Raw genomic sequence first — 20824 nt, 5'->3', positions numbered from 1 at the left:
AGACGCGCAAATAAGCTGTACTTACACATATGGACATTACGCATATTTCTTCGTATGACTGTTTCATAATTTCGAAAGTGTTCTCACGAATACACGAAAGTGAAATTTTTTCGATATTACACCAAAAACATAGTTCATTTTTGTTTGTTTTCATTTTTAATAGAAAACTGGAAAAATGGATACCCGGCCAACGCCGGGTTCGGCAACTCGTAATTTTGTAAAAAAAAAACCTATAACCAAAATAAAAATTTTGGGTGTTCGAGTTTCAGTCTTAAACCATATGTCTGATTCACAGTTATTGTCTGGTTTCTGGTATCTTTAGTGTGTTGAAGACATTCTAGAGTGGCCTCTTCAGTCTCACGAACTGTAAGGACTTTTCTGTGATTAAAGTTCCATCTTATGGCTCATCCATGAGGGACTCTTCGTTATACAATTGCATGTGGAACAGCCACTTTTTGAATGAGAGAAGAATATTAGTACCTCTGCAATAGTTCTGAGCCGGCCGCTGTGGGCGAGCGGTTCTAGGCGTTTCAGTCCGGAACCGCGCTGCTGCTACGGTCGCAGGTTCGAATCCTGCCTCGGGGCCTGGATATGTGTGATGTCCTTAGGTTAGTTACGTTTCAGTGGTTCTAAGTCTAGTTGACTGATGACCTCACATGTTAAGTCCCATAGTGCTTAAAGTCATTTTTGAATAGTTCTGAAAAACAGTTTTATTTGTTTGTGTCGACTTGTAGCTTGGGCAAGAATTAAGTTCAGTCGGTGTTAATACCAATCAACACAGTACACGAAGTTATACTCTTCTCTTACAACTGTTTGGATCCCTGTACGTCGGTCAAGCATGACACAGGCGCCACGATAAATCAGAGATGTTACGTCTTCTTTCTGTTCTTGAACATTGGTGAGTAACATTTTACTGTTAGCAGCTAAGGGGGAAGCATCGTTACGTGGTTGATTTGGAAATGTCCTAAATCTTTCGACAGGCTCTTCAGTAGAAATCAGATAACTAAATACTGCAACCAAAAGAAAGTTAGCCGGCCGGGGTGGCCGAGCGGTTCTAGGCGCTACAGTCTGGAACCGCGCGACCACTACGGTCGCAGGTTCGAATCCTGCCTCGGGCATGGATGTGTGTGATGTGCTTAGGTTAGTTAGGTTTAATTAGTTCTAAGTTCTAGGGGACTGATGACCTTAGAAGTTAAGTCCCATAGTGCTCAGAGCCATTTGAACCAAAAGAAAGTTAGAAGCTACATCAGAAGATTCATCTGCTATCGCCGGCACAAAATCTGTCATAGCTATTTCTGCATTACTTTCTTCATGGCACACATGTAACCGACACTCTAGTAAGTTATTTGGTATATCCTTGGATGAACCTTACAGACAGTAACATTGTTCATGCGCTCCTTCACAAGCTAAAGCTGAAGTGAAATATAGCAGCCCTGTGAATATTCTGGGATTGTTAGATTCTACTGTTTCATCATGTACACGGAAGGCAAGTTCAAACTCACTGTCCAACTTAATACAGTCAGTTATCTTGGAAGGAACATGGCGACTTTTCCTTACGTTGTCATTGTGTCTGCCTGTATTCTGCCTGGAAGCTGAGCTAAGATGTTGCTTAATTTCTGTTTTTCCTAGGACTCATAATTCTAAATAAGTATTCTTATGTCCAATAGATTCCTCGCTCTCGTTAACCATCTCTGTTAGATCCGACATGCCATAGCATCTCCAGCTCGTATCTTTTCTCTTAGCTAACACTAAACACGGAAAACATTTTTTTGATAATGCTCATAGATGGCGAAACAACGCTCTGGTGGGCGGTTTGCGGGTTTAAATCACCTCGGGGTACAACCACGCGGTGCATTTGACCTGCGGTCGTCGCGCAGTGGCGCTGGCAGCAGTCCACATACGCAGAGGTGTGTTGGTGCATGTCAGAGTACGGTGCAGCGAGTAAGTGTGCAGATGTTTTCAGACGAGCTAATGGTGACTGTGTGTTGAAAATGGCTCAAAGAACAAATATTGATGACGTTATGACGGGTAGAATACTAGGGCGACTGGAGGCTGGTCAAACACAACAGGTCGTAGCACGGGCTCTCCGTGTGCCACAAACTGTGATCTCAGGATTATCTCAATGATTCCAGCAGACAGGAAACGCGTCCAGGCGCTACAGTACGAGACGTCCACAGTGTACAACACCACAAAAATACCGATATCTCACCATCAGTGCCCGCAGAGGGCCACGGAGTACTGCAGGTAGCCTTGCTCGGGACCTTACCGCAGCCAGTTGTCTCCAGACACACACTCGACAGCCGACTCAACAGACATGGTTTGTTCGCCCAGAGACCTGCAAGGTGCATTCCACTGCCCCTGGTCACAGGAGAGCCCCCAAAACTCTGGTGTCAAGAACACAGTACATGGTCATTACAACAGTGGTCCCAGGTTATGTTCACGGACGAGTCCAGGTATAGTCTGAACAGTGATTCTCGCCAGATTTTCATAAGGCGTGAACCAGGAACCAGATACCAACCCTTTAATGTCCTTGAAAGGGACCTGTATGGAGGTCGTGGTTTGATGGTGTGGGTTGGGATTATGATTGGTACAGGTACACCCCTGCATCTCTTTGACAGAGGAACTGTAACAGGTCAGGTGTATCGGGACGTCATTTTGCACCAGTTTGTCTGCTTTTCAGGGGTGCAGTGGGTCCCACCTTCCTCCTGATGCATGATAACGCACGGCCCCACCGAGCTGCCATCGTGGAGGAGTACCTTGAAACAGAAGCTGTCAGTGGAATGGAGTGGCCTGCTTGTTCTCCAGACCTAAACCCCATCGAGCACGTCTGGGATGCTCTCTATCGACGTATCGCTGCACGTATTCGAAACCCTACGACACTTTAGGAGCTCCGACAGGCACTGGTGCAAGAATGGGAGGCTATACCCCAGCAGCTGCTCGACCCCCTGATCCAGAGTATGCCAACCCGTTGTGCGGCCTGTGTACGTATGCATGGTGATCATATCCCATATTGAAGGCGGGGTACATGCGCAGGAAACAGTAGCGTTTTGTAGCACATGTGTTTCGGGACGGTTTTCTCATCTTATCACCAATACCGTGAACTTGCAGATCTGTGTCGTGTGTTTTCCCTGTGTGTCTATGCTATTAGCGCCATTTTGTGCAGTGCCACCTTGTGTGGCACCACATTTTGCAATTATCGTTAATTTATGAACATGAGTGTAGTTTATTGATAGGAAAGCAGCCGCAAATCCAACTGTTCCTTTTCCATATATTTACGTTAAAATACCTGCAGAGCGTCTTACGTCGGCTTGTATGCGTTTGTCTTAATTCGAGGTAAGGGACACGTCTCTTTGAGGCGTAAAAAGCTGAATAATTTTGTTTCTAAAAGGTTATAAACGTTGTTCATTCTTCTTTGAAAACAAACTCCAAGAACAGATAAATTTACTCGTATATATATGCACTGAGGCACAGTTAATTCCTGAATACACTGATAAGCGATCCCAGGAAAATCACTCCATTACAATGAGGGCACAATTCATAACTGCTCTAGCTGTGGGCAGTAGCCTTTCACTTCGGGGCAGTTCGTACATTTCCGTCAGAACCCGACTCGCATCTGAGCTAGTACTTGCACGAGCGGCAGTGTTAATGTTACTAGCGACGTTTCTCCTTGCCCTTCCCTGGCGAAGGAAGACCCATAAATTTACTCACGTAGGCTGAGAACCGAAACTGAACTTCGGCAGTGCATGGGCAACGCTTAGGCACATACAGGGCGATAATTATTGAACTATATGAAAAAGAAAGAAAATTAGTTACAAACTACGGCGTACACACACTGTATTCAATATGTAAACATCACTACAGATATTCGGATTTAGGTTAATACATGTTCGATATGCCTGCCAGCATTGAATATGATGTGGCGCAGACGAACAGAGAAATTCTGCATGACCTCCTGAAGCGTCGAAACATCGATGCTGTCGATGATCTCTTGAATGGCTGTTTTCAGCTCAGCAATGGTTTTGGACATATTGCTGTACACTTTGTCCTTAATATAGATCTACAACAAGGAGCCGCATGTGTTCAGATCAGGAGAATATGGAGCCAATCGAGGCCTATGACAGTCGCCACTGAGCACCCCAGAGACAGAATGCGGTCTCCTCTAGGACAGGGGTCTCCAAGCTACGGCCCGCGGGCCGAAACAGGCCCGCGAGGGCCGGCAAACCGGGCCGCGATAGATGGCCGGACATCCCCGGTATCCGGCCCGCCAAATATTTGAGGTGGTACCTATACTGCAAACAATTGGGTTTCGAGGCCTATCACGACCAATACACCGAGACATTGGCTCTGCTACTCGCTACAAGACTACATAACTAAACTTATTGTTGCGCCGCTTGTAATAACAATGCGTTGACGTACTCTACCTCTGTTACGTCTTGCAGTAATAGTGTTGATAACAATGATTTTGAGATTTCGTTAACTTTGCAGGACGCTTTCGTGAAGAATGTGCAGTGACATACTTTTTTGTCGGTGAAATTCGCCAGAATAAAATACGCCAGAATTTCGGTCAGGTACGTTCACCAATAAAAATTATGTAATTAAATAAAAATCGTAGTTCGTTTCAGTGCTAGCTATTCCCACAACCTTAGATTTTTGCGATTTCATCTTCCCTTTAGCCTTACATTACGGTGATAGTGGAGTGCTAGGGTGCTTTAATCCCACTAGGTAGATCTTGGCCCTTACGACTTCTAGATCTACATCTACATTTATACTCCGCAAGCCACCCAACGGTGTGTGGCGGAGGGCACTTTACGTGCCACTGTCATTACCTCCCTTTTCTGTTCCAGTCGCGTGTGGTTCGCGGGAAGAACGACTGTCTGAGAGCCTCCGTGCGCGCTCGAATTTCTCTAATTTTACATTCGTGATCTCCTCGGGAGGTATAAGTAGGGGGAATCAATATATTCGATACCTCATCCAGAAACGCACCCTCTCGAAACCTGGCGAGCAAGCTACACCGCGATACAGAGCGCCTCTCTTGCAGAGTCTGCCACCTGAGTTTGCTAAACATCTCCGTAACGCTATCACGGTTACCAAATGACCCTGTGACGAAACTCGCCGCTCTTCTTTGGATCTTCTCTATCTCCTCCGTCAACCCGATCTGGTACGGATCCCACACTGATGAGCAATACTCAAGTATAGGTCGAACGAGTGTTTTGTAAGCCACCTCCTTTGTTGATGGACTACATTTTCTAAGAACTGTCCCAATGAATCTCAACCTGGCACCCGCCTTATCAACAATTAATTTTATATGATCATTCCACTTCAAATCGTTCCGCACGCATACTCCCAGATATTTTACAGAAGTAACTGCTACCAGTGTTTGTTCCGCTATCATATAATCATACAATAAAGAATCCTTCTTTCTATGTATTCGCAATACATGTGGCCCGTGGACTAAAAAGTTTGGAGACCCCTGCTCTAGGACATCAAATACTCTCCTGCTTCGATGGGGTCGAGCTCCGTCTTGCATGAACCACATCTTGTCGAAATCAGGGCCACTTTCGATAATGGGGATGAAATCATCTTCCAACACGTTGACGCACCGTTTGGTAGTTACTGATTATTTCGTGACTGCACACTGCACACCTTACAGTCACCCGGTGAGGGTGAAGAGATTCCTCGATCACGAAATTCGGATCCTCAGCACCGCCGATGGGCCAATTTTGCTTAATGACGAACCAGTCCAAATGAAAGTGGGCTTTGTCGCTAAACCAAACCGTGCAATCACACACTAATTCCCATCATGCCCCGCGGCCAACTATTCAGTTTGAACGTCCTAACGGAAGTCTTTCGGATGTTATGACGGTTTTATTTCATGCAGTTCTATAGTTGTTACCCTGGACGCGTGCTATCTGAACGGCTTAAGGTTTTTCCGTAGGGTAAAAATACACTCCTGGAAATTGAAATAAGAACACCGTGAATTCATTGTCCCAGGAAGGGGAAACTTTATTGACACATTCCTGGGGTCAGATACATCACATGATCACACTGACAGAACCACAGGCACATAGACACAGGCAACAGAGCATGCACAATGTCGGCACTAGTACAGTGTATATCCACCTTTCGCAGCAATGCAGGCTGCTATTCTCCCATGGAGACGATCGTAGAGATGCTGGATGTAGTCCTGTGGAACGGCTTGCGATGCCATTTCCACCTGGCGCCTCAGTTGGACCAGCGTTCGTGCTGGACGTGCAGACCGCGTGAGACGACGCTTCATCCAGTCCCAAACATGCTCAATGGGGGACAGATCCGGAGATCTTGCTGGCCAGGGTAGTTGACTTACACCTTCTAGAGCACGTTGGGTGGCACGGGATACATGCGGACGTGCATTGTCCTGTTGGAACAGCAAGTTCCCTTGCCGGTCTAGGAATGGTAGAACGATGGGTTCGATGACGGTTTGGATGTACCGTGCACTATTCAGTGTCCCCTCGACGATCACCAGTGGTGTATGGCCAGTGTAGGAGATCGCTCCCCACACCATGATGCCGGGTGTTGGCCCTGTGTGCCTCGGTCGTATGCAGTCCTGATTGTGGCGCTCACCTGCACGGCGCCAAACACGCATACGACCATCGTTGGCACCAAGGCAGAAGCGACTCTCATCGCTGAAGACGACACGTCTCCATTCGTCCCTCCATTCACGCCTGTCGCGACACCACTGGAGGCGGGCTGCACGATGTTGGGGCGTGAGCGGAAGACGGCCTAACGGTGTGCGGGACCGTAGCCCAGCTTCATGGAGACGGTTGCGAATGGTCCTCGCCGATACCCCAGGAGCAACAGTGTCCCTAATTTGCTGGGAAGTGGCGGTGCGGTCCCCTACGGCACTGCGTAGGATCCTACGGTCTTGGCGTGCATCCGTGCGTCGCTGCGGTCCGGTCCCAGGTCGACGGGCACGTGCACCTTCCGCCGACCACTGGCGACAACATCGATGTACTGTGGAGACCTCACGCCCCACGTGTTGAGCAATTCGGCGGTACGTCCACCCGGCCTCCCGCATGCCCACTATACGCCCTCGCTCAAAGTCCGTCAACTGCACATACGGTTCACGCCCACGCTGTCGCGGCATGCTACCAGTGTTAAAGACTGCGATGGAGCTCCGTATGCCACGGCAAACTGGCTGACACTGACGGCGGCGGTGCACAAATGCTGCGCAGCTAGCGCCATTCGACGGCCAACACCGCGGTTCCTGGTGTGTCCGCTGTGCCGTGCGTGTGATCATTGCTTGTACAGCCCTCTCGCAGTGTCCGGAGCAAGTATGGTGGGTCTGACACACCGGTGTCAATGTGTTCTTTTTTCCATTTCCAGGAGTGTACTTTGAAAATACAGATAAAATGATCTCATATGGGAAAGAATCGAGAAGAATGATTGTCTGAAAGTATGCTTTTTATAGTTTGCTCAATCAGCTCTTATCTGTGGCTTCACTGAGGCCGGCCGAAGTGGCCGAGCGGTTCTAGGCGCTACAGTCTGGAACCGCGCGACCGCTACGGTCGCAGGTTCTAATCCTGCCTCGGGCATGGAAGTGTGTGATGTCCTTAGGTTAGTTAGGTTTAAGTATTTCTAAGTTCTAGGGGACTGATGACCTCGGAAGCTAAGTCCCATAGTGCTCAGAGCCATTTGAACCATTTTTGAGCTTCACTGAACCACTGAACGCACAGTCGCCCCGCCACTGAGTGAAGCAACTTCCGGATTGCGACGACTTTCGCGGACGGCGTCGGCGGTTTGAAGGAACAGGATGTTCGTGGAAAGAATGAACTGAAACAGATTATCTCTTAGATGTTGTTCTTGTGGGCGATGGCAGTCGTAGCCTATTAATTATGTAAATTTTTTTTAACATTCATTCATTCATTCATTTCATTGTTGCCCTTATGGACAGTGTTTGAACTCGAAAATCACATGATGACACAATTTTCACTTCTTTCCTTTCTTCCTCTTCTCTTCCCAAAATCTCTTCATCCTTTGGCTGTGCTCCTGTTTCCTTTGCTCTGTCCATAATGTTCCTGTCTTCTTTCTCTCCTTTACAATAAATTTTGCACTCCTAACTTTGTTTCTGAAGTATTTCCTGTCTCCTATCATTTGCCTGTTGATCCCTATCTGCCTTAAGTCTTCGTCTATTTCATGATACCAATTTGTTTTCTTGCTTGAGCTGTTTACTACATCAAAAATTTTCTTTGTAAGTCGGTTGTTGTCCATTCTCTGTATGTGCCCATAGAAATTTAATCTGCGTTTTCTGATCGCGTCTGTTAGTCTGTCAGTGTGCTGGTACAGCTCTTTGGTAGGTCGCTTCATCCATATGCCATCTCTGTGAATTGGTCCAAATATTTTTCTGAGAATTTTGCGTTCTATTTTTTCTGTGTCTATGATGCCTGATGCTCCAATTGTGGTTGTTTCTGACGCGTACAATGCTTCTGGTAATACAACTGTTTTGTAGTGCCTAAGTTTGGCCTGCCTCGATATGCTTTTCTTATTATAATGTGACCATGTGAGTTTGTATGCCTTCTGGAGTTTCTTCGTTCGTTCCATGTTAGCCGCCTTGTTTGATCCTCCCATTTGTATGTACTCCCCTAAATACTTAAATTTTTCGACTCTTTCTACGGATCCATATACAGTATGCATGGTGTGTACATTGTTGGTCTGTCGTTCCATATATTGTGTCTTCTCGTAAGATACCTGCAGACCTGTTTTGGCAGCTATTTCATGCAAGCATTCCAGTGCTTCCTTTGCCTCCTGTGTATTATTGCTGAGTATGGCTATATCATCTGCAAATGCCAGACATTTTATGATTGTTTTGGTTTCACGTGTTCTTCCCAGCTGTATTCCTTTAACTTGTTCCTCCCACTGCTTGATAATTTTGTCTAACACCATGTTGAACAGGATTGGTGAGAGCCCGTCTCCTTGTCGGACACCTGTGTGTATGTGGAAGGGTTCCGAAATTTCTCCCATGAACTTAATCTTGGAGGTAGTGTCTGTAAGCGTCTGTTGTACAAGTGCCCCGGTTTTTCTGTCGATAACATATTCTTCCAGCACGTCAAAGAGTGTCTGTCTGTCTATGGAATCATATGCTTTTTTAAAGTCCACAAAGGTAACTACAGTGTTTCTTGCCTGTCTGACTTTCAAAAGTGTTCTCAAGTTCCAGATCTGTTCGATGCATAATCTCCCTTTTCTGAAGCCTGCCTGGTATTCCCCAATTTGCAGATCTGCTTGTGGTTCTAGTCTGTTTAATAGCACCTTAGAGAAAATTTTGTATGTAACTGGTACTAGCGAAATGCCTCTGTAATTGTTTGGATCTGACTTATCACACTTTTTATGTAATGGATGGATCAATGCACATTTCCATTCCTCTGGCACTTTCTCTGTGATCCAAATTTCGGAGATAAACTTATGGATTTTTTTGGTGATGTTTTCATCTTGGAGTTTCCAGATCTCGGCGATAATACCATCTTCTCCGGCAGCTCTGTTATTTTTCATTTGTTTTATGATTTCCTCTACCTCTTCTATTGTGGGTGGATCAGAATCGGCATTAGGTGTGGTCTTTTGGAATGTTAATTTTCCTGTAGGTTTTTTGCAATTAAGAAGTTTATCAAAGTAATGTTTGAGAATTTTACAGTTTTCTTTTGTGTTTGTTTCCAGGGATACATCTGTTCTTCGGAAGCAGAGGCTAGGGGGTTGATAGCCCTTAATATTTTCTTTGAAAGTTCTGTAAAAATTTCTTGTGTTATTTCTTTTGAAATCTTCCTCAATTTCTTTTAGTCTGTTATTGTCATATGCTCGTTTTTGTGGTGACCTTTAACAAGATCACGGTAATTGCAGACTTGATTGTTGAGATCAAGCCATATTTCACTGCCGCACCAACTAGGTAAACAGACGCAGACCACTAGTCGCTGGATACCAGAACAGACACTAATGGATTTCTTGATGTTGTGTGTTTGGTCCGCGAGAGCTATTTTATTTCGCTCAAGTCCGCCGGCAAGCCGGTGAGGACCCCCCTATCCGCCACCTGGGACGCGCCACGTCGGAGTATCACCTCTCCGCCTGCTACGACACCGTAGTAGGTTCGTGGTTTTTTTTTTTTAACATTATTTTATATGTTCTACACTTCTTACCGTTCTACCGCTAGACGTTAAATGGTTTCAGCCGTCTGACATCTCTACCATCATTTTAGAGAGCTGTGTGTATCGTTGAGGAGCACCTTACGGTTACTCCACGTTGTCGTGGGAGTGTGTCTCCGCAGCCGGAGAACGCGAGCAGCCCGCGAGAGGTCTTTCGGTGCGGTGCTCACAGCAGGTCTGGGGTGTGGGCCGCGGCAAGCTACGTGAGCGGAGACCCTGCCTGCAGCCAGTCATACAGGTCGGGGAATACACTATGTGATCAAAAGTATCCGGACACCCCCAAAAACATATGTTTCTCACATTAGGTGCATTGTGCTGCCACCTACTGCCAGGTACTCCATATCAGCGACCTCAGTGGTCATTAGACATCGTGAGAGAGCAGAACGGGGCGCCCCGCGGAACTCACGGACTTCGAACGTGGTCTGGTGATTGGGTGTCACTTGTGTCATACGTCTGCACGCGAGATTTCCACACTCCTAAACATCCCTAGGTCCACTGTTTCCGATGTGATAGTGAAGTGGAAACGTACAGGGACGGGTACAGCACAAAAGCGTACTGGCCGACGTCGTCTGTTGACTGACAGAGACCGCCGGCAGACATCTATCCAGACCATCACACAGAAATTCCAAACTGCATCAGGATCTATTGCAAGTACTCTGATAGTTAGGCGGGAGGTGAGAAAACTTGGATTTCCTGGTCGAGCGGCTGCTCATAAGCCACACATCACGCCAGTTAATGCCGAACGACGCCTAGCTTTGTGTAAGGAGCGTAAACACTGAACAGTATAAAAAAGTTGTGTGGAGTGACGAATCACGGTACACAACATGGTGATCCGATCCCAGGGTGTGGGTATGGCGTATGCTCGGTGAACGTCATCTGCCGGCGTGTGTAGCGCTAGCAGTAAAATTCGGAGGCGGTCGTCTTATGGTGTGGTCGTGTTCTTCATGGAGGGGGCTTGCAAACCTTGTTCTTTCGCGTGGCACTATTACAGCAAAGGCCTACATTGATGTTTTAAGCACCTTCTTGCTTCCCACTGTCGAAGAGCAATTCGGGGATGCCGATTGTTTCTTTCGACATGATCGAGCATCTGTTCACAATGCACGGACTGTGGCGGAGTTGTTACACGTCAATAACATCCCTGTAATGGACTGGCCTGCACATGGTTCTGACCTGAATCCTATACAACTCTGGGACGTTTTGGAACGCCGATTTCGTGCCAGGCTTCACCGCCCGACATGGATACCTCTCCTCAGTGCAGCACTCCGTGAAGAATGGGCTGCTATTCCCCAAGAAACCTTCCAGCACCTGATTGAACGTATGCCTGCGAGAGTGCAGGCTGTCGTCAAGGCTAAGATGGGCCAACACCATACTGAATTCCAGCATTAACGATGGAGGGCGCCACGAGCTTGTAAGTCTTTTCAGACAGGTGCCCGGATGCTTTTTATCACATAGTTTACCTGGAGAACGCGCGCCAGACGGTCGTAACTACAATTTGAAATCTTCATTATAATAGTTTCTCCTTGTTACAGAAATTGTCAGGCAAAGTACCTCAGTCACTGACCATGACAGTGGCATTATTCCCGTTCCGTAAGCCTTGAAGAGTAGAAGAAAGAGTTACAGCAGAATATAGGCTTGGAACAAGGAATGAGGCAGGAGAAAGACTAAGTGAGTTGTGTACTAAATTTCAGCTAGTAATAGAGAATACTCTGCTGAAGAATCACAAGAAAAAGAAGTATACTTGGAAACGCTCAGGTGATGCGCGAAAATTTCAGTTAGGTTACGACATGGTCAGACAGAGATTTCGATATCACATACTGGATTTTAAGTCATACCCAGGAGCAGATACAGACTCAGATCAAAATGCACTACTGATGAAGAGCAGGCTGAAGTTTAAGAGATTAGTCGGAAAGAATCAATATGCAAAGAAGTGGGAAACGGAAGTACTAAGGAACGGCGAGTTAGGCTTGAAATTGCCTATGGTTATCGATACAGCAATAAGGAATATCTCAGCAGGCAATACCGTTGAAGAGAAATTGAAATCAGTAAAAAGTGCAATGACAGAAATTGGAAAGAAAAACATAGGTACCAAGAAGATAACTGCGAAGAAAGGAATGAAACATTTGTTGTTGTTGTTGTGGTCTTCAGTCCTGAGACTGGTTTGATGCAGCTCTCCATGCTACTCTATCCTGTGCAAGTTTCTTCATCTCCCAGTACCTGCTGCAGCCTACATCCTTCTGAATCTGCTTGTTGTATTCATCTCTTGGTCTCCCTCTACGATTTTTACCCTCCACTCTGCCCTCCAGTACCAAATTGATGATCCCTTGATGCTTCAGAACATGTCCTACCAACCGATCCCTTCTTCTAGTCAAGTTGTGCCACAAACTCCTCTTCTCCCCAATTCTATTCAATACCTCCTCATTAGTTATGTGATCTGCCCATCTAATCTTCAGCATTCTTCTGTAGCACAACATTTCGAAAGATTCTATCCTCTTCTTGTCTAAACTATTTATCGTCCATGCTTCACTTCCATACATGGCTACACTCCAAACAAATATTTTCAGAAACGACTTCCTGACACTTAAATCAATACTCGATGTTAACAAATTTCTCTTCTTTAGAAACGCTTTCCTTGCCATTGCCAGTCTACATTTTATATCCTCTCTACTTCGACCATCATCAGTTATTTTTCTCCCCAAATAGCAAAACTCCTTTACTACTTTAAGTGTCTCATTTCCTAATCCAATTCCCTCAGCATCACCCGACTTAATTCGACTACATTCCATTATCCTCGTTTTGCTTTTGTTGATGTGCATCTTATATCCTCCTTTCAAGACACTGTCCATTCCGTTCAACTGCTCTTCCAAGTCCTTTGCTATCTCTCAAGAATTACAATGTCATCGGCGAACCTTAAAGTTTTTATTTCTTCTCTATGGATTTTAATACCTACTCCGAACTTTTGTTTCCTTTACTGCTTGCTCAAGATACAGATTGAATAGCATCGGGGAGAGGCTACAACCCTGTCTTACTCCCTTCCCAACCACTGCTTCCCTTTCATGTCCCTCGACTCTTATAACTGCCATCTGGTTTCTGTACAAATTGTAAATAGCCTTTCGCTCCCTTTTACCCCTGTCACCTTCAGAGATATAGGCCTATAGTTTTGCGCATCTGCTCGACGACCCTTCTTGAAAACTGGAACTACCTGTGCGATTTTCCAATCATTTGGAACCTTCCGCTCTTCTAGAGACTTGCGGTACACGGCTGTTAGAAGAGGGCAAGTTCTTTCGCGTACTCTGTGTAGTAGTCAGCGACAGCGTGTGTGAGTAGTCAGAGTGCAGACCTGTCAAGGTGACAACGTTTCGCAGGACTCTACACGCTGAGCGGAACGTCCGGAACCCTGGAACCGCCGTCTGCCGCGGTCCCAGCTGTGGCCCACCTTGCAGCCGGCCTCTCGAGCTACGGACCGCCGCCACCCCCTGCAGGAGGGGTGGAGGGTGAGAGCTGCGCCAGTGCCCTGGCGGCTCTCCACCGGCTCACGTGGACCGAGACCAACCAACTGAGCCAGGAGCTCGGCTGCCGAGTCGCTGCCGAGTGTTTAGACTCCTGCTCTGCACCGAGGTACGTACACCACTCCAGGCCATAACTACACTACTGGCCATTATTGCTACACCAAGTAGAAATGCAGATGATAAACGGGTATTCATTGGACAAATATATTGTACTACTACTGACTTGTGATTACATTTTCACGCAATTTGGGTGCATAGATCCTGAGAAATCAGTACCCTGACCAACCACCTCTGGCCCTAATAACGGCCTTGATACGCCTGGACACTGAATCAAACAGAGCTTGGATGGCGTGTACAGGTACAGCTGGGCATGCAGCTTCAACACAATACCACAGTTCATCAAGAGTAGTGACTGGCGTATTGTGACGAGCCAGTTGCTCGGCCACCATTGACCAGACTTTTTCAGTTGGTGAGAATCTGCTGGCCAAGGCAGCAATCGAACATTTTCTGTATCAAGAAAGGCCCGTACAGGACCTGCAACATGCGGTCGTGCATTATCCTGCTGAAATGTAGGTTTCGCAGGGATCGAATGAAGGGTAGAGCCACGGGCCGTAACACATCTGAAATGTAACGTCCACTGTTCAAAGTGCCGTCTATGTGAACAAGAGATGACCGAGACGTGTAACTAACGGCACCCCATACCATCACGCCGGGTGATACGCCAGTATGGCGATGACGAATACACGCTTCCAATGTGCGTTCACCGCGATGTCGCCAAACACTGATGCGACCATCATGATGCTGTAAACAGAACCTGGATTCATCCGAAAAAATGACGTTTTGCCATTCGTGCACACAGGTTCGTCGTTGAGTACACCATCGCAGCCGCTCCTGTCTGTGATGCAGTGTCAAGGGTAACCGCAGCCACGGTCTCCGAGCTGATAGTCCACGCTGCTTCAAACGTCGTCGAACTGTTCGTGCAGATGGTTGTTGTCTTGCAAACGTCCCCATCTGTTGACTCAGGGATTGAGACGTGGCTGCACGATCCGTTACAGCCATGCGGATAAGATGCCTGTAATCGCGACTACTAGTGATACGAGGCCGTTGGGATCCAGCACGGCGTTCCGTATTACTCTCCTGAACCACCGATTCCATATTCTGCTAACAGTCATTGGATCTCGACAAACGCGAGAAGCAATGACGCGATACGATGAACCGCAATGGCGATAGGCTAGAATCGGACCTTTATCAAAGTCGGAAACGTGATGGTACGCATTTCTCCTCCTTACACGAGGCATCACAACAACGTTTCACCAGGCAACGCCAGTCAACTGCTGTTTGTGTATGAGAAATCGGCTGGAAACTTTCCTCATGTCAGCACGTTGTGGGTATCGCCACCGGAGCCAACCTTGTGTGAATGCTCTGAAAAGCTAATCACTTGCATATCACAGCATCGTCTTCCTGTCGGTTAAATTTCGCGTCTGTAGCACGTCATCTTCGTGGTGTAGCAGTTTTAGTGCCCAGTAGTGTATTTACCGTACGCCTAATCTTCTCCTGTCCGTAAATTTGCTCTGTACGCTATCACCTACTTTTCCTGTTTTCCGAGACTAATCATCTGTCAGTTATGACACATTAATCACATACAAGAAGACAGCACGCTAACATCCTGTGACGCTGCTCTTCCGTCGACAGTGACCACTGCACAGTGAACGAATGTGGCTTCTGGCATACGTGCCACTCTGCTCGCTGTCTCCGCATATTGCTAGAGGAGACACTCAACTGTCTGATGATGATCGCCAATAAAATATTTTGCGATCGAGACTGATTGCTTCACTGAAATAAAGTTTCGATCCCTATTTCCCAACCATGTTAAAAATGGTTGAAATGGCTCTGAGCACTATGGGACTTAACAGCTGAGATCATCAGTCGCCTAGAACTTAGAACAACTTAAACCTAACTAACCTAAGGACATCACACACATCCATGCCCGAGGCAGGATTCGAACCTGCGACCTTAGCGGTCGCGCGGTTCCAGACTGAAGCGCCTAGAACCGCTCGACCGCACCGGCCGGCGCCAACCATGTTAAAAAAATCTGTCAAATTTTTGTGCCATTACAGATAGCAACAGAAGCTTGATGTCAATGTTAGGCAACTTTTTTCGGTTTGTGATAGATGGCCTGTAATAGTCACAAACATATGGCTCACAATTTTCAAAATGGTTCAAATGGCTCTGAGCACTATAGGACTCAACATCTTAGGTCATAAGTTCCCTAGAACTTAGAACTACTTAAACCTAACTAACCTAAGGACATCACACACACCCATGCCCGAGGCAGGATTCGAACCTGCGACCGTAGCAGTCCCGCGGTTCCGGACTGCAGCGCCAGAACCGCACGGCCACCGCGGCCGGCTCACAATTTTAGACGAACAGTTGGTAAGAGATAGGTTTCCTAAATTAAAATACAGAAAGTAGGTACGTTTGAACATTTTATTTCGGTTGTTCCAATGTGATATATGTACCTTTGTGAACTTATCATTTCTGAGAACGCATGCTTTTACAGCGTGATTACCTGTAAATACCACATTAATGCAATAAATGCTCAAAATGATGTCCGTCAACTTCAATGCATTTGGCAATACGTGTAACGACATTCCTCTCAACAGCGGGTAGTTCGCCTTCCGTAATGTTCGCACCTGCATTGACAATGTTCAGACGCATGTTGTTAGGCGTTGTCGGTGGATCACGATAGCAAATATCCTTCAACTTTCCCCACAGAAAGAAATAAGGGGAGTCAGATCCGGTGCGGGCCATGGTATGGTGCTTCGATGACCACCTGTCATGAAATATGCTATTCAATACCGATTCAACCGCACGCGAGCTAAGTGCCGGACATCCATCATGTTGGAGGTACATCGCCATTCTGTTATGCAGTGAAACATCTTGTAGTAACATCGGTAGAGCATTATGTAGGAAATCACCATACATTGCACCATTTAGATTGCCGTCGATAAAATGGGGGTCAATTATCCTTCCTCCCATAATACCGCACCATACATTAACCCACCAAAGTCGCTGATGTTCCACTTGTCGCAGCCATCGTGGATTTTCCTTTGACCAATAGTGCATATTATGCCGGTTTACGTTACCGCTGTTGGTGAATGATACTTCGTCGCTAAATAGAACTCGTGCAAAAAATCTGTCATCGTCCCGTAATTTCTCTTCTGCCCAATGGCAGAACTGTACACGACGTTGAAAGTCGTCGCCATCCAATTCCTGGTGCATAGAAATATGGTACGGGTGCAATCGATGTTGATGTAGCATTCTCAAAATCGACGTTTCTGGGATTCCCTATTCTCGCGCAATTTGTCTGGTACTGATGTCCAGATTAGCCGCGACAGCAACTAAAACACCTACTTGGGCATCATCATTTGTTGCAGGTCGTGGTTGATGTTTCACATGTGGCTGTTTCCTTAAATAACGTAACTATCTGGCGAACGGTCCGGACACTTGGATGATGTCGTCCAGGATATCGAGCAGCATACATACCACACACCCGTTGGGCATTTTGATCACAATAGCCATACATCAACACGTTATCGACCTTTTCCGAAATTGGTAAACTGTCCATTTTAACACGGGTAATATATCACGAAGCAAAACCGCCCGCACTGGCGGAGTGTTACGTGATTCCACGTACTTATACGTTTGTGGCTAATACAGCGCCATCTATCACAAAGCGAAAAAAGTGGCCAAACTAAAACATTCATATTTCTTTACGTACTACACGAACATGTCATAAAAAATGGGGGTTCTTATTTTAAAAAAAACGCAGTTCATATCCGTTTGACCTATGGCAGCGCCGTCTAGCGGGCCAACCATTGCGCCATCTGGTTTCCCCCTTGAAGCTAGACGAGTTTCGTTCTTAGTAGTTTTTTCGTTTGATGCTTATTTCGTGAGATATCTGGCCTGGTCACTATCAATGGACCATGCTGTATACATTGAAGATCCAATGAAACTTGTAAACCTGCCTAATATCGTGGAGGGCCTCCGCGACCACGTAGAAGTGCTGCAACATGACGTGGCATGGACTCGACTAATGTCTGGAGTAGTGCTGGATGGAACTGACACCACGAATCCTGCAGGGCTCTCAATAAATCCGAAAGAGAACGAGCGGGTGAAGATCTCTTCTGAACATCATGTTGCAATGCATCCCAGATGTGCTCAATAACATTCATGTCAGGGGAGTTTGGTGGCCAGCGGAAGCGTTTAAACGCAGAAGAGTGTCCCTGGAGCCACTCGCTAGCAATTCTGGAATGCACAATGGACGTGAATGGATGCTGGTGATCAGATAGGATTCTTACGTACATCTCACCTGTCAGACTTGTATCTAGACGTATCAGGGTTCCCATATCGCTCCAATTGCACACGTCCCTCGGCATTACAGAGCCTCCACCAACTTGAACAGTCCCCTGCTGATATGCAGCGTCCACGGATTCATGAGGTTGTCTCCATACCGGTACACGTCCGTTCACTCTAAACAATTTGAAACGAGACTCGTCCAACCAGGCAACATGTTTCCAATCATCAACACTCCTATGTCAGTGTTGACGGGCCCAGGCGTGGCGTAAAGCTTTGTGTCGTGCAGTCATCAAGGGTACACGATTGGGCCCATACTGATAATGTTTAGTTGGATGTTTAGGACACTGACACTTGTTGATGACCCAGCATTGAAATCTGCTCCAATTTGCGGAATGGTTGCACTTCTATTACGTTGAACGATTGTCTTCAATCGTTGTTGGTCCCATTCTTGCAGAATCTCTTTCCGGCCGCAGCGATGTCGTAGATGTGATGTTTTAGTGGATTCCTGATACTCATGGCACACTCGTGAAATGTTCGTGCGGGAAAATTCCCACTTCATGGCCACCTCGGAGATGCTGTGTCCAATCGCTCTTGTGCCGACTATAACACCACGTCCAAACTCACTCAAATCTGCCATTATAGCAGCAGTAACCAATCTAACAACTGCGCTAGACACTTGTCATATATAGGCGATGCAGACCGCAGTGCCATATTCTGCTTGTTTACATATCTCTGCATTTGAATAGGCATGACTATACTAGTTTCTTCGGCTCTTCAGTGTCTGTCGTGTGTAGGAACCTTGCATATTCGGTTTGCTAGACAAACAATCAAACAACTCGTATTAATGAGTTTTATTACAACAAGGCAAATTCAAATACTTAACTTTGATCTGAGAATTCTTGTAGTCATTTGTACATGATCATCCACAAAATGCAATTACACAGATGTGCCGCAAGCAAAAGCACTCACTAGCACTCCGTCTTCAGGTCACGAGTGGCCTACGGGACCATCCGACCGCCCCATCATCCTGAGTGGAGGATGCGGATAGGAGGGGCGTGTGGTCAGCACACCGCTCTCCCGGTCGTTATGATGGTATTCCTGACCGAAGCCGCTACTATTCGGTCGAGTAGCTCCTCAATTGGCATCACGAGGCTGGGTGCACCCCGAAAAATGGCAACAGCGCATGGCGGCCTGGATGGTCACCCATCCAAGTACCGACCACGCCCGACAGAGCTTAACTTCGGTGATCTCACGGGAAGCTGTGTATCCACTACGGCAAGGCCGTTGCCGCAAGCAAAGGGCGACATACAAAATAATCAGCCTTCTTCAGAATAGGCAATCACAAGTAACACTTTTGGCCCTAACGACCGCTGCTAACAAGGGTCTGTCAAGTGAACTGGAGTGACTGCTGATCTCTAACTGAGCTACGTAGAGATTGGTTATGAAGAGGCTACGATGCGTCGGCTAATGAAGTGGCTAACGTAGAAGCTGCTATCGAAGTGGGCCACCACCAGTCGGGCTCGACGCTTATGTCGTCTTCATTGAGGGGCCTCTGCTGTTACATTGTCGTCCTGGATGGAGGTCGGTCAGCGTGAGATAGGCTGACCTCATCTCACACTCTTTTCTTCTCTGTCGTTCCCGACTGGCGTGCCGGCGCTGACTATATACGTCATTAAAATCTTGAACATGGTAGCAGTCAGTAACATGGAGGCCATGGGAATCATACAGCCAACCAGCGGGACGTCAGAAGTTTATTCCAACTTTTACCTAGACATGTTGTTGACTAAGCCCTATGGAAATGCCGTAGCATTTATACGAATCATTTTACTGTTGACTGAGGCTGTTAACTTGGTGTCCCTTTTCACACAATATGTAACACATGTTATTACTTCTTTCAAGGAAGAGAGGCTTATACCTGTCGAAACCTATGTATGATTTCCATTGTTTCCATACGTCATTCAGTTACAGTGAGACAGTCAGCTTCAAACCAGCTTTTGCTTGAAGGATCACTCAATGACATCACAATATCACCGCCTCTAGCTTCGAAAATTCCGTTAGTTCGACAAGGAAGAGAGCATTGAAAGTTTCTTCAGATAGGCAATATCCACCTGAGTCGTCCCCATAATCATTAGATCCCTTTGAGCTACCAGTCTGCAAGCATGTCGACTGCTGTGTCTCAGCTGCTGTTCCAAATAGTACCGGACTTTCCTGGACCACTAACATTTGGTTATCTAGTGGCCATCATGAGGTGTTGTAGGGTATCTCAGTGTTTGTTAAACGGGGAACGCACACATGCATCCCTCAGAAAAAGCACGACTGCCTGCTTCTACAATGAGAGTGACCACAGCATATTCATCAGGTAGATGAGGAGACAGGGCAACACTTCGTCACCGACGATGTCGAAATAAACGTGCTGGTCCAGGTTCACGTTAACCTTAATGAGTGAATCCAAGCTATAGTAAGGGAAAGACTCCCATAACATCACTGGCCTGGACCGCATCCTATACGCACTGCAGCTTCTGGGAAGCTCCAAAGTCGTCTCTATGATACAATAGTTTTATCAAGATCCAACATTCAAAATGGTTCAAATGGCTCTGAGCACTATGGGACTTAACTTCTGAGGTCATCAGTCTCCTAGAACTTAGAACTACTTAAACTTAACTAACCTAAGGACATCACACACATTCATGTCCGAGGCAGGATTCGAACCTGCGACCGTAGCGTTCGCGCGGTTCCAGACTGTAGTGCCTAGAACCGCTCGGCCACCCGGCCGGCGATCCAACATTCTACAATTTA

General features: G+C 46.6%; 1 protein-coding gene across 1 annotated transcript in view; it reads left to right on the top strand.

Moving 5' to 3' along the window:
* LOC126425269 (uncharacterized) overlaps positions 1 to 20824 on the top strand; it is a 133956-nt gene that overhangs the window by 6668 nt on the left and 106464 nt on the right. Inside the window, exon 2 of the mRNA XM_050088237.1 lies at positions 13526 to 13778. Coding sequence (XP_049944194.1) covers positions 13526 to 13778 — 253 coding nt within the window. The remainder of the gene's footprint in view (positions 1 to 13525; positions 13779 to 20824) is intronic.

The sequence above is a fragment of the Schistocerca serialis genome, chromosome 10, assembly GCF_023864345.2.
Source record: "Schistocerca serialis cubense isolate TAMUIC-IGC-003099 chromosome 10, iqSchSeri2.2, whole genome shotgun sequence".
Taxonomy (NCBI): Eukaryota; Metazoa; Arthropoda; class Insecta; order Orthoptera; family Acrididae; genus Schistocerca; species Schistocerca serialis.
The sequence above is the reverse complement of the archived record's forward strand: the minus strand, read 5'-3'. Positions and strand labels throughout refer to the sequence as shown.